The sequence below is a fragment of the Physella acuta genome, unplaced genomic scaffold (assembly GCF_028476545.2).
Source record: "Physella acuta isolate Inbredline_101_S28 unplaced genomic scaffold, ASM2847654v3 ptg000421l, whole genome shotgun sequence".
In the NCBI taxonomy this organism is placed as follows: Eukaryota; Metazoa; Mollusca; class Gastropoda; family Physidae; genus Physella; species Physella acuta.
The window spans coordinates 9,718-23,393 of NW_026731940.1; the positions used below are offsets into that span (position 1 = coordinate 9,718).

At 34.2% G+C, this 13,676-nt stretch overlaps 1 protein-coding gene across 1 annotated transcript; it reads left to right on the plus strand.

The window, feature by feature from the left end:
- The first annotated feature begins 6,358 nt into the window (after window positions 1-6,358).
- Window positions 6,359-12,719, plus strand: LOC131942717 (transcription initiation factor IIA subunit 1). The gene is made up of 9 exons (XM_059302637.1): window positions 6,359-6,493; window positions 9,037-9,138; window positions 9,265-9,382; window positions 9,498-9,538; window positions 9,660-9,774; window positions 10,246-10,517; window positions 11,010-11,150; window positions 11,243-11,332; window positions 11,516-12,719. Exons 1-9 carry the CDS (start codon window positions 6,473-6,475, stop codon window positions 11,621-11,623), a joined length of 1,008 nt encoding a protein of 335 aa, XP_059158620.1. The 5' UTR covers window positions 6,359-6,472; the 3' UTR covers window positions 11,624-12,719.
- The last annotated feature ends 957 nt before the right edge of the window (window positions 12,720-13,676 follow it).

The following is a 13,676-nucleotide window of genomic DNA, read 5'->3' on the forward strand; positions in this document are numbered from 1 at the left end:
AAAAAGTAGAAAATAAATTATAGACTACTATTTAAATAACTATAAAGAAAAGCGTGGGTCACTTTAGTATCTATTGGATACCTTTACTAATGTTAAGGAAGACACCCACGCTTTTCTTTATAGTTATTTAAATAGTAGTCTATAATTTATTTTCTACTTTTTAGTGCATCATTACATAAAAGCTTGTTATTAAAACGTTTTTTATGAATTTTTTTTCAGTACTTTACATGTTTTATTTACAATAGAGTTACATGACTAAAAACCATTGCGCGCCTACTGAACATCACGTTCAGTAGGCGCGCAATGGTTTTTGAACGCAGCCATTACGTGATGGCGCAGCTATTGAAGGTGATGACGCGTGTGGTGTGGTTGGCTAGACATGCCTACTAATTCGGTCCAAATTTTTATTAATTCATAAAAAATTAATTAGGCATCCAATTAAGTCAAATTTAGTTTCAGATTGCATTGTCTTCATGTCTTGACCCACGTGCCAACTGTGAATCGTATCGGTCAAGTAGAACTGTCCGAATTTTCACTCCTGCGTTTCTATCTAGACTGACGACAGACAGACAGAGGAAGTGAGTTAAATAAAAGCTTGTAAAAAAAATCATAAAAAACGTTTTAATAACAAGCTTTTATGTAATGATGCACTAAAAAGTAGAAAATAAATTATAGACTACTATTTAAATAACTATAAAGAAAAGCGTGGGTCACTTTAGTATCTATTGGATACCTTTACTAATGTTAAGGAAGACACCCACGCTTTTCTTTATAGTTATTTAAATAGTAGTCTATAATTTATTTTCTACTTTTTAGTGCATCATTACATAAAAGCTTGTTATTAAAACGTTTTTTATGAATTTTTTTTCAGTACTTTACATGTTTTATTTACAATAGAGTTACATGACTAAAAACCATTGCGCGCCTACTGAACATCACGTTCAGTAGGCGCGCAATGGTTTTTGAACGCAGCCATTACGTGATGGCGCAGCTATTGAAGGTGATGACGCGTGTGGTGTGGTTGGCTAGACATGCCTACTAATTCGGTCCAAATTTTTATTAATTCATAAAAAATTAATTAGGCATCCAATTAAGTCAAATTTAGTTTCAGATTGCATTGTCTTCATGTCTTGACCCACGTGCCAACTGTGAATCGTATCGGTCAAGTAGAACTGTCCGAATTTTCACTCCTGCGTTTCTATCTAGACTGACGACAGACAGACAGAGGAAGTGAGTTAAATAAAAGCTTGTAAAAAAAATCATAAAAAACGTTTTAATAACAAGCTTTTATGTAATGATGCACTAAAAAGTAGAAAATAAATTATAGACTACTATTTAAATAACTATAAAGAAAAGCGTGGGTCACTTTAGTATCTATTGGATACCTTTACTAATGTTAAGGAAGACACCCACGCTTTTCTTTATAGTTATTTAAATAGTAGTCTATAATTTATTTTCTACTTTTTAGTGCATCATTACATAAAAGCTTGTTATTAAAACGTTTTTTATGAATTTTTTTTCAGTACTTTACATGTTTTATCTACAATAGAGTTACATGACTAAAAACCATTGCGCGCCTACTGAATATCACGTTCAGTAGGCGCGCAATGGTTTTTGAACGCAGCCATTACGTGGTCGTGATGGCGCAGCTATTGATGACGCGTGTGGTGTGGTTGGCTAGACATGCCTACTAATTCGGTCCAAATTTTAATTAATTCATAAAAAATCAATTAGGCATCCGATTAAGTCAAATTTAGTTTCAGATTGCATTGTCTTCATGTCTTGACCCACGTGCCAACAGTGAATCGTGTCGGTCAAGTAGAACTGTCCGAATTTTCACTCCTGCGTTTCCGTCTAGACTGACGACAGACAGAGGAAGTGAGTTAAATAAAAGCTTGTAAAAAAATTTAATAAAAAACGTTTTAATAACAAGCTTTTATGTAATGATGCACTAAAAAGTAGAAAATAAATTATAGACTACTATTTAAATAACTATAAAGAAAAGCGTGGGTCACTTTAGTATCTATTGGATACCTTTACTAATGTTAAGGAAGACACCCACGCTTTTCTTTATAGTTATTTAAATAGTAGTCTATAATTTATTTTCTACTTTTTAGTGCATCATTACATAAAAGCTTGTTATTAAAACGTTTTTTATTAAAAAAATTTTCAGTACTTTACATGTTTTATTTACAATAGAGTTACATGACTAAAAACCATTGCGCGCCTACTGAACATCATGTTCAGTAGGCGCGCAATGGTTTTTGAACGCAGCCATTACGTGATGGCGCAGCTATTGAAGGTGATGACGCGTGTGGTGTGGTTGGCTAGACATGCCTACTAATTCGGTCCAAATTTTAATTAATTAATAAAAAATTAATTAGGCATCCGATTAAGTCAAATTTAGTTTCAGATTGCATTGTCTTCATGTCTTGACCCACGTGCCAACTGTGAATCGTATCTGTCAAGTAGAACTGTCCGAATTTTCACTCCTGCGTTTCCGTCTAGACTGACGACAGACAGAGGAAGTGAGTTAAATAAAAGCTTGTAAAAATAAATACAGGCGTAAATATTTTTTCTACATCTTTTTGAAAATTATGAATGTATGTGAATTATACGAAAGGTAAAAACCAAATGGCACTATGGCTTGAACTAACTGAAACAAAGTAAAAAAAAATATGTTTCAAGCGTTGTACAAAAGAAAGCCGGTATGATGATGTGTAAGAAATGTGCAATGCCAAATGACAATCTGTTTCAGTCGTATTGCCTTTGACAGTGTTTTTTTTTTTTTTTTTTTTTAACTTCCCAAGCTCCAAGTTATATTGATGTTATATAGCCTAAACTACATGAAACTATATATCGCGCTAATGTTTTGTTTAGTGAACCGAAATATTGGCACACATGTGATAAGATATCTTATTGATTTCAACGGTCGTGTTTTGAAATTAAATAAATGAAACCTAAAATTTAAGGACTGACTGATTTGTGACGTGTGCAAAAAAGGTACGGCATCGCAATTTCTCAGAAATAGTTTGCGCACATTTTTTCCTTCTTGATTTAATTTTTGTTATCTGGCGTAGCTGCATATTAAAGGTTGTCATGACCTATTTTTAACGCTTCGTATATAATCGCATATAAAGAATTTTCTTTCAAAAGGCTTAATCATCCGTGTTAGAAAAAAATACTTCCATTTAATATTCAAGTCACATAGTGTATTAGGGTTGAAAGAATTATAAACGGAGTAATGTAATAACACAGTTTAATTATATATATATATATATATATATATATATATATATATATAAAAGAATAACAGTAAATAAAATAACTACTAGCTAACTTTTAATTTTGATTTAAACGAGAAAATAAAACAAACCCTCTGTTTATAGTTAAAGTGTTGATCAATAATGATAGCCTATTTTCTGACACATTTTAGCGAACAACACGTTTAATAAAGAAGGAAAGCTTTTTTTTTTTTTTAAATTTATTTACAGCGCATTCAAACACTTCCTATTCAGGGGTTGACTGGCTAGTTGGTAGACACCCCAACTATGGCTGTAATAGCTCTGTTTGTGTGAATAATTTACTTTGTGTTAGTATTTCTACATTTTATCGTTTCCACTCCTTCATACCGGGGCGTAAGCAGAGTTTCCTCCAGTCATCTCTTCGGGGGAGGGGCGAAGAAAGTCTACCGCTTCCCCCCCCCCCCCCCGAACGAAATGGAATTTATATAGAAAATATATACTTTTGACAGCGCCCCCCCCCCCCGCGAAAATTGTTGTCAGCCCCCCCCCCCTTCCCGAAAATTTCAAGTGCACCCCCGGAGAAAAAAGTCTGGAAGAAACACTGGGCGTAAGATTAGACCTAGCTGGAGAAACAACGACATTGAAGAATAGGGGGAGGGAGGGGTAGGGTGGCCCCCTTTTAAAATTTACAGAGCCTCTTGGGCAAAGACATTCCATCACATGGGTTTTTATTTGCTCTTTTTTTTTTAATTTTTAATTAGTAATAGGTTATTAAAATACAATAAATTAGTACATTGATACTAAAGGTTTCATTATGTCAAACCCAACGACAAGAAGCTAGTGATTCTACAAATAGCTAGTGATGTGATCCTACAAGTATCTAGTGATCCTACAAGTAGCTAGTGATCCTATAAGTAGCTAGTGATCCTACAAATAGCTAGTGATCCTACAAATAGCTAGTGATCCTACAAGTAGCTAGTGATCCTACAAGTAGCTAGTGATCCTACAAGTAGCTAGTGATCCTACAAGTAGCTAGTGATCCTACAAGTAGCTAGTGATCCTACAAGTAGCTAGTGATCCTACAAGTAGCTAGTGATCCTACAAGTAGCTAGTGACCCTACAAGTAGCTAGTGATCCTACAAGTAGCTAGTGATGTAATCCTACAAGTAGCTAGTGATGTGATCCTACAAGTAGCTAGTGATCCTACTAGTAGCTAGTGATCCTACAAGTAGCTAGTGATGTGATCCTACAAGTATCTAGTGATCCTACAAGTAGCTAGTGATCCTATAAGTAGCTAGTGATCCTACAAATAGCTAGTGATCCTACAAATAGCTAGTGATCCTACAAGTAGCTAGTGGTTCTACAAGTAGCTAGTGGTCCTACAAGTAGCTAGTGATCCTACAAGTAGCTAGTGATCCTACAAGTAGCTAGTGATGTGATCCTACAAGTAGCTAGTGATCCTACAAGTAGCTAGTGATCCTTATTCAGAAAAACATTTATCTGCCCTATTATTAACTTCCGCGATCGGCAGACATTGTGACCAAAGAAAAATTATAAAAATCTTCGTCTTTCTTTGTGCATAACTTTCCTACATTGCATCGTCATCTCAAACTAATGTATACGCTTGGTTGTTTTTACCTAATTGTTCCATTGGAAAAAAAATCTAATCATACGACATAGTAGATAAGTTTATTAATGTATTTTCAATTTTCTTCTTTGGTCAAAGAGAAATAACCAATTTAAATGTAAGTAGTTTTTTTATTTGTGTTAATTCCCTTTGATCAATGTGTACTGGATGGTACAAAATAATTAAGATTCATTAGAAAACAATGTTTGTATAATTTGTTTGCTTTATTATTTATAAAAATATGGTAGTCTGTCGTTTTAGATAGGTAAAATCGAAATCGTCCCAGGTTAGTAATGTGAAATAAACCGGGAGTGATCTCCCCTAAACTTTCTCGAATATTCTTATATAAAATAACAGGGGATGGGAACTCGGGCTATAGACATGATTTTTAATCCATTTTAAATACTTAAAGTTTTAAAAATAGAATAAAATCTCGTAGACAAATTAATTGCACACCAAGTGAAAGCCAAATAAAAAAGCGCATAATAGTGCGCAATATTATTAGTACTTTTAAAATTTACATTAGTTTTTTGAGAAATCGGAAGTTACGTAAATTACTACTTTCAGTCAACGGAAATTACTCAAAATTTTACAGAAGGTAGAGAATTAGATCTTTTACTTACATGTGAAATTTCATTTATCTATCTGAAATAGTACTCAAGTTATAGGCTTTTGAAAAATTCAAAGTAGGAAAAGTACCACTTCCGGTTATCGGAAATCGCTCAAAAGTTGATACGGATCTACGATTTTGATAAAATACTTATATATGAAATTTCATCAACCTAGCTGTAACGGTACTCAAGTTATCGTGTTTACACACGGACACACAGACACCCAGACACACACACAGACATACGGACAAGATTGCAAAATTATGTTTTTCCGTATCAGTGAGGTGTAAAACGTCGAGATCTGTAAAAATCTCGATTTTTTTTTGCACGATTACAATACTTTCTCTATACTTCGTATATACGAGAAAGTAAAAAAGGGTGATTCATTAAATTTTTGTAATTTTTCATATTCATAGGAGGATTTGTGTTTTAAAAATTACAAAAATGCATCATAGTTTCATTCGTGTACTTGTTTTTCAACATGTTTATTAAAACTTTTTAATAATAAATAAAGATTAACGATGCTTTCATTAGAACGTATCTACTATATCTAGATATCTAGATCTATTCTGTCATATCCATTCTATGAATCTATGTTATATCCATAAATAAATCGGCCTATTATCAAGAAAATTTTAGCAAACCATGGTATATGCCTATTAACTCTTTACTCCAATATTTTTAATGTAGTTATAGTAGCCTATAATTTCTATAAAATTTTATTTGGATCAAGAGTTTTTTGGCTGAAATAAAATGATTTAATATTTGTATTTTTTATTTACGGAATATAGCCCACTTTCGTTTTTAAAATCTCGCGATAAGAAACGAGCTTTTTAGCAGATACCGAGAGTAGAGCAATCCTCGGACCCCTCTACTGACAATTGAGGTTTTCAGATCCTATAAAAGCAAGTGGCAGCCTTACCATATTTGCGGGTTCTTATAACCCGCCACTTCTGCGTTTATATCATCATAACGTCATATCAACGAAAATGAGCACCGCCGGTCAAGTGGTGAGTGCTATTTAAGTTGGATTTAAGCAATAATTTGCCTACGTATGTTAATTTAAAACAATAACTTTATTTTTACATGATTTCTACCAACAGACTACAGCGCACTCATTTCGTTTCGTTTATTTGTGACGTCATTAATCTAGCTAGTAAGTCAGTCAAGAAAAGTAGATCTAGATCTAGACAAGACTTCACTTACCTAGACTAATGGTTAAAGTCTACAGACTACATTTTTACATGTAGATTCTAGATCTATATCTTAGAATCTTGAAATTTAGGCATATGGGTGGGGGAGGAAGAGGAATTTTCTAATTGTCACAATGGTAAACCAGAGTAGGTAGATCTAAGCAGTCTGATTGATTCAAAAGACAGAAAGATGGATTAAAATTGAATCAATAAAATAAATTAAATAGGCCTTCTTACTAGATTCTCTAGATCTAGAATCCCACACAGTAACAGTGGCACTGCTTTCAAATTTAGTCACCTTTCTAAGCAAAGTGTTCTACAAAGTAAATCTAGATCTAAATTATTGACTAGATTAAAAATAGGCCGATGCTAGCCGGAAAAAGATACGCATGCACAATGGAGAGAAACGCTTGCCATTGCGGCGATGTTTTCGATGGTACTGTGCATGCGTGTTTACAACCGCAGAACCCTAAAACCAACCCTAAACCTAGCCTTAGGTCATGCGCAGAGCTATCTTTTGCCGACTAAGTGGATACGTTGGGGAGAAAAATCTTCTTCCGAGTAGTCACTTAGTTAAAAATATCTAGATCAAGCTGAAGGTGTGTTTGCTACATCAGTGTCTGATAATGGCACTATCTATATAGGCCTAAATGATAGAATCTTTTTAAAAAAGGGGTTATTGGTGTATGTGTAGGTAAATGTATTGGTAGTTAAGTAGATAAATCTCTATGGCTTTCTAATGTCGATAATAAATCTAATCCTACCATACTCCAAATTTACCCCAACCATAAAACTAGACTACAATACTGTAACTGTATTGGTATACCCAGTTATATGGTGAAACTTTAAAAGCTAAAACTTAAAAAGTAAGCTCCCAAAAAACAAAATCCACACACCAATTCAATGTCCATTTTTATTAGGCCTACTTGTGGAGATATTATAAAGAAAAGTAAGGAAATCCCATCTATTTGTTGCATTTTCCTTGATCAGATTGTTAGACTAGGTGAGACTGAGCAACAGACTGATACCATTATCTGTGCATTAAATATGGTGAATTGAGACCATAGTACTTGAAACCTTACACACACACACAGAGGCTTAGTGACCCCTCCCGGGGTCCAACTTTCTATTCGGCATGTAAACCCCCCCCCCCCCCCCCCAAATAAATTTTTTATATTTATAATTCAAAACTGCAGCTTTAATTTTTTCCAAACCATTTTGGCGCCCCTAGTGTTGGCGATGGGGGAATGTACTGTCTGCCCCCCCCCCCCCCCCCCCCAAATCACTTTGTCTCTACACACACAAACCCGTTACTAAAATCAACAATTTAGTTGTTATTCTTTTTTTCTGTAAAATTGGAACTATTGCAATTGCACGTCTCACACTTAAGAAAGGTAATTAAGTTACATTACTTCAGTTTACTAAATTAGGACAGATTTTACAGTACAAATCATTGTTCCCTTACCTCAGTAGTGTGTGCTATGTACTCTCTGTTACTCACATAGAAGTATAAATGGATGGGGGTCACAGTTGTGATTTTGTTGCTCTCCTGAAGAGTACAATTATTAACATGCACTTGGTATTTACGGAGGTGAAAAATGGGGAGAAGAGAGCAGCAGGATTAATTCCTGTTTCATCTATTCACTGCAGAGCTAAGAAAGTCACAAATTACATAAGACACATCTTCTGCTTGTCCATGATTTACAACAGCTGTGGTGGTTACCTCAGAAAGTAGATTGATTGGGGTTGGTGTGCGGACTACAGATACCTTACACCCAGCTTCACCTTATATATACATATTAGGTGTTGTGGGTGCTTTCTACAAAGAGTCTTATATCCAATGAATAAGTCATTGTAAATTATTGCACTGTTTTGACAGGGTTGGGAGTTAATTAAATGGTCTTTAATGCCAACAATAGGTTGATAACATTGGTGTTTAGGTAGTTCAGATTAATTGCTGATGTTGATTTATATTTCTGTAATCATTCAGACTTTCTTGGCTTACATACTTTGGTAAGATTCTGTTTCTTCATCAGCACAAGTTTAATCCATTTGAAAACCTTTAGGTCTAAGAAGGAAAATAATGTAAAATCAGATTTAGTACTGATCAAAGCATGTTGGAAGCTTTTAATTTTTGCTAATATCATGAACTGGATGAAATCTAAAACTCAACAAGATTCTGTTTTGTACTCGTGATAGTTTTATTAGGGCCTTAATTTTTAGAATCTCCCTTTGATTAGCATTGAAACCGGTTTGGTTCATAATGAAATTTCCAGTCACGATCAGTATTTTTTAAAGTAGTAACTTGTTGATTATATTATATAGAGAAAAGCTTAATATGAACTATTGTTTCTATCTAGACAAAGTTATACCATACAGTGGTAGAGGATGTCATCAATAATGTCAAGGAAGCTTTTCTTGATGAAAGTGTTGATGAACAAGTTTTACAGGAGCTTAAACAGGTACTACTAATGTTGACATGGTTTGGCAGCTCATAGGAATTCTAAGGAATAGTTATATATTTATATCTTCTACTTTATAATTTATCCATCATGTTAGATTGAGGCTATTTTTATGTCTGCTTGTAGCTTTGGGAGAGCAAACTTGCAGCATCAAAGGCTTTAGAGCCCCCAGAACAAGATCTGACCATAAAACAACACGTTTCTACAATATTGCCTATGCAGGCTCAAGCCCAAAATGAACAAGGTAGGTTACCATGATACAAGTTAATAATTTTATTTGCCACTTCAAACTTATTTATATGTTCTAGCTATTTATAATTATTTTCTACAGTTGATTTTGCTTTCTTTGAACATTTCAGTTTTAGCACAGCCAAATCAGATTCAGACTGCACAGTATCAAGTAAGTGACTTCCATTTTTACATGAATTAGTCAAATGATGCTTTCATCAAGTTCATCAAGTACATTTAAAAAAATATATATTGCTTTCATAGTGGTTTAAATCATGTTATTATTTTTCCAGATATCAACACCCTCAGGTGCAATGTCCCTTCCTGCAGGTTTGTTTCAACAACAGGTTGCAGCTCTCAGACCCGGTCCAGGTGGTCAGTTTCATAATGTCACAGTTCGTCAGACAGGTACTATATTCATGTTCAGACATCTTCACTTTTGTTCCATATAGGTTTTTTTAATTTAATACGAAGATTAACCAATTTTGTCTCTTAAAATGTCCAAAACCTCTTGAATATCTAGGTATTGTCAACTAAGTTGAGTACCTGCATTTTAGATAAGATTTTATCATGATTATACACTGGATATATAATTAGCTGAATCTTAATGCTATTTCCTTCCATTATTGAGAATAAAAGTTTAAACAATTTAGCTGGAGATCATATTTTCTGTTCATTATATACAGTACCAATGCTTTCTTAACTGAATATTCAGAGTATGTGCTGTAAAGAGTTACATCCATGCATTTAGGGGAAAAATTTATCCATCGTGGTGCTTAACCCACTTACACTTCAGCTTGTAAACAAGATTAAAAAAGTTTTAAAATTATCTATCTTGCCTGTGTGTGAGATCACTATCTGGTATATTTTTCCTTATAGGCACTGGTCAGTACATCATTCAACAACCCCAGCAGCTGGCACAGTTCCAGCAACAGGGACAGCAGTTGGCCCAGGTGATCCAGCAATCTCCCCAAAATATCAGGCTGCCTGGCCAGCAACAGATTATAGTCACACAACAACAACACCTCCAGCTACAGCAGCAACACTTACAGCACCAGCACTTACAGCAGCAGCAGAAGCTCTTGCAACAAAATCAAATGCTCCAGCAAAACCAGACAACATTACCTTCAAACGTCAACAAATCTCAGGGGGTAGGTGCCTGACATTTAAAAATGCTCATTCTAATTGTAAATGCCCAATGTCATCTTGTGTTATTCCATAGTTTAACACTAAATAATTACTCAGTCCTCGTTGCTCCTCAACCATACCCTTCCATTTTGCACTATCCCCGGCTTTTAATTTTCCAATCTCCTAAGACATCCCTGTTGTCTTCAGTTCTTTGAAAAGACTTAGACTCTGGGTCTGTCTTGTAGCCCCTCACTTACGCTTTTTGGGGGGGTTCCACTCCAGCCAGCACCTGGCGTGTCACAATTGAGTGAGCCTTTTGCTGTGTGTAGTGCTAAATAATGTTTCGTATTTAAATATATTGTGGGCCGTTTTAAAATACTTAGTAATTAATAAAATTATATATACATCTAGGTAAACACCATCTGAAAGAAAAGAATGTATGTAAATAGTTTTTTTGCCTAATTTCATACACATATATCTAAACCATTTGTTCTATTCTTGTAATTTTTTTACAGGGTATTCACCAAACTTTAATACAATTAGATGGTAACTGTGACACTAGCTCTTCAGATGATGATGATTTTGATGATGATGACAAAGATGAAGATGATGAGAAAGAAGAAGAAAATGAAGAAGAGGAACCAGGTGAAAAGGAGGTAAAATTCTTAAAATAGAATTCCTTAATGCTTAAAAAGATGATTTGACCTTGTAGCTGGACATACATTTTTTTGTATAACTTTTGTCCTAGGATTCCCTAAACTCTGGAGATGATGTTAGTGAAGATGACCCCACAGAGTTATTTGATACAGAAAATGTTGTTGTTTGTCAGTATGATAAGGTCAGTCTGGGTGTTGGTCATTTTATAATATGAGAGTGCATTCTGTTTTTAACTGGTCTGTCAGTTGATAAACTTTTCCATAATATTCATAAAGTGAAAATTTGTTGTTTGAAAAATCAAGAATTGATGCATTTTGGTTGGCAAATGATTTTGACGCTTAATATGTATTTCAAATTTTTCCAGATCAACAGGAATAAAAACAAGTGGAAATTTCACTTAAAAGACGGAATCATGAATCTGAATGGTAGAGACTTTGTATTCCAGAAAGCCACAGGTGATGCGGAGTGGTAGCATCTGTGGTGTGTGTGCTGTCTGGCTGGTCATGTATTTAACTTGATTGTGGGGGCATGCCTGGATGTGTGACTGTGTGGCCCTATCAGAAAGGGCCTGGTGAGAATGTGGGTGAAATTGTGAGGACTCACACAATCAATTTGTGATACTTGCTGATTAAGAGGCTTTTGTTTTCCTGTTTGTTTTTTTTTTATTTAAAAAATATTGCCATGTTAACGCTCTAGCAACATTTGTTCCAGACATTTTGGTTTGATACACTTGTTCAGGGTTAAGTATAGGTTCTGTTTTTCATGCTTTTTACTAATATGTAAGTGAAGTATATTTTGCATATTGTCAGAATTTCAAACAAATTTCTTTGCTTTAATTTTCTTGTTGTTGCTTTATTTTTTTTCATCTTAGCAAATGTTTAAAATGAGAACACATCATTCCATGTTACTATTTCCATGGATATGGATCACAGTTATAAATATAACTTGGTACTCATCTTTGCCACTATTCTGTTGTCAGTTCATATTTCTTTGTTGAAAAAGAGTTTTGTACACTTATAATAACAATGTAATAGTTGTTATATTGATAGTTAGTGTTAATTTTTAAAATAATATGGCCAGTATAAGCTGCAGTAAGCTTATTTCTTGGTGAAGGGGTTTCTTTGTGACCTGTTTTAAATCTTGGTTTTCTTGAATGTTTTACTGGTGGCTTCTTTGATTAATGTAATAGCTGATTGTGATATTGATTCAATCAGGTGCTAAGTGGAGTGTTTTGTGTAAGCCAGTTGTAAGTGGAGGCTGGTAGTCTTTATGTTAGGATGTACACTTTGGATGGAGACTGATGTTTGTGTAAGAAAACCTGAGTTGGTTATATTGTTGCTGTAGTAAAATACTGTTAGGCTATAGCCTTTTGTTTAATGTTCAATATTGGCTGGTGAAAGATGTTAAATCACCATAGTTAAGACTTGAGAAGGTTATGAGGTGGTAATGTTAGGATGTTTTAGTGTTGACTGGTGTTAGATTGTGATGGTAGGTGTTGTTTGTATCTCCATGATGATATATGAAATATATTACATTTACATGAGTCCATTAATAAATTATTGCATTTATGACTTTTTTATAAATACTTTTCATTCTTTGTTGTCTTGTATATGTAATCATAATACTGGATTTATTGTTTAATAATACAGCTCTTCATCTTGGCTGCCCTTACAAGTTATATTAATAGATCAAACTTGAGTTGCGCCGTAACTCAAGGACCATTACTACTGACTGCCAAATGTTTGAATTATATATAGCTTTAAGTAGAATACTGATGAATGTTTTAGCCCGTTTTGCATTCTAACTAAAAAGTTTTTTTTTAATGGAGAACAAATCATAAAGAAGGGGAGGTAACATTTAAATAGCTGTCTACGTATTTATCTCCCTTGCAATGGCTAATTAACTTTCATTACACAGTGCTTTTTGGAACTGAATTTTTATACCCAAGTACATTTCGTATATTCTGTAATTGGTATATGATTACGTTTGTCATGAATGACCAACCTACAGCTGCACGCTTGTTCTATATGGTAAATTTTCCCGTCGTTCTAAGTTGTTCTCTTTTCTGATGTTAATCATTGCAAGTTCATACTTTTCCCTAAGTCTAATATTGTGTGATAGGTCTTTATTGATAAAGGAACAAATATTTCTATAACAGCACAACACACTTCATCAAGATAACACATCACATAAATAATAAAATGGCTCCATAATTTTACTGACGTTGACGACAGACATTTTTTATTTACATTTTTTTTTTAAATGTGGGAAAAACAAACAAAATAAAAATTATTTTACAGCAACAAATCAGTCATTAGATATAAGGTAATTTTACAAGTTAGTATTAATGAAATTGGTTCATATTAAAAGCAACATTTTACTTCATTCAAAATGCACGATCGGCATTATAGTGTATTGTTCTGCTAAGAGGTGCAAAGGTATCATGGGCGCCAGCAGGATTTTCTCCACGGCAAAGGGGCGGGGGTTTATTACCCCCCCCCCCCCCCCCCCCCCCTTGATCCAAT

Coding starts and splice junctions, on each gene's coding strand:
- LOC131942717 (XM_059302637.1), top strand. CDS start 6,473: ATGAGCACCGCCGGTCAAGTG. Junction 9,139..9,264: donor TTTTACAGGAGCTTAAACAG/GTACTACTAATG, acceptor GTCTGCTTGTAG/CTTTGGGAGAGCAAACTTGC. Junction 9,775..10,245: donor TGTCACAGTTCGTCAGACAG/GTACTATATTCA, acceptor TTTTCCTTATAG/GCACTGGTCAGTACATCATT.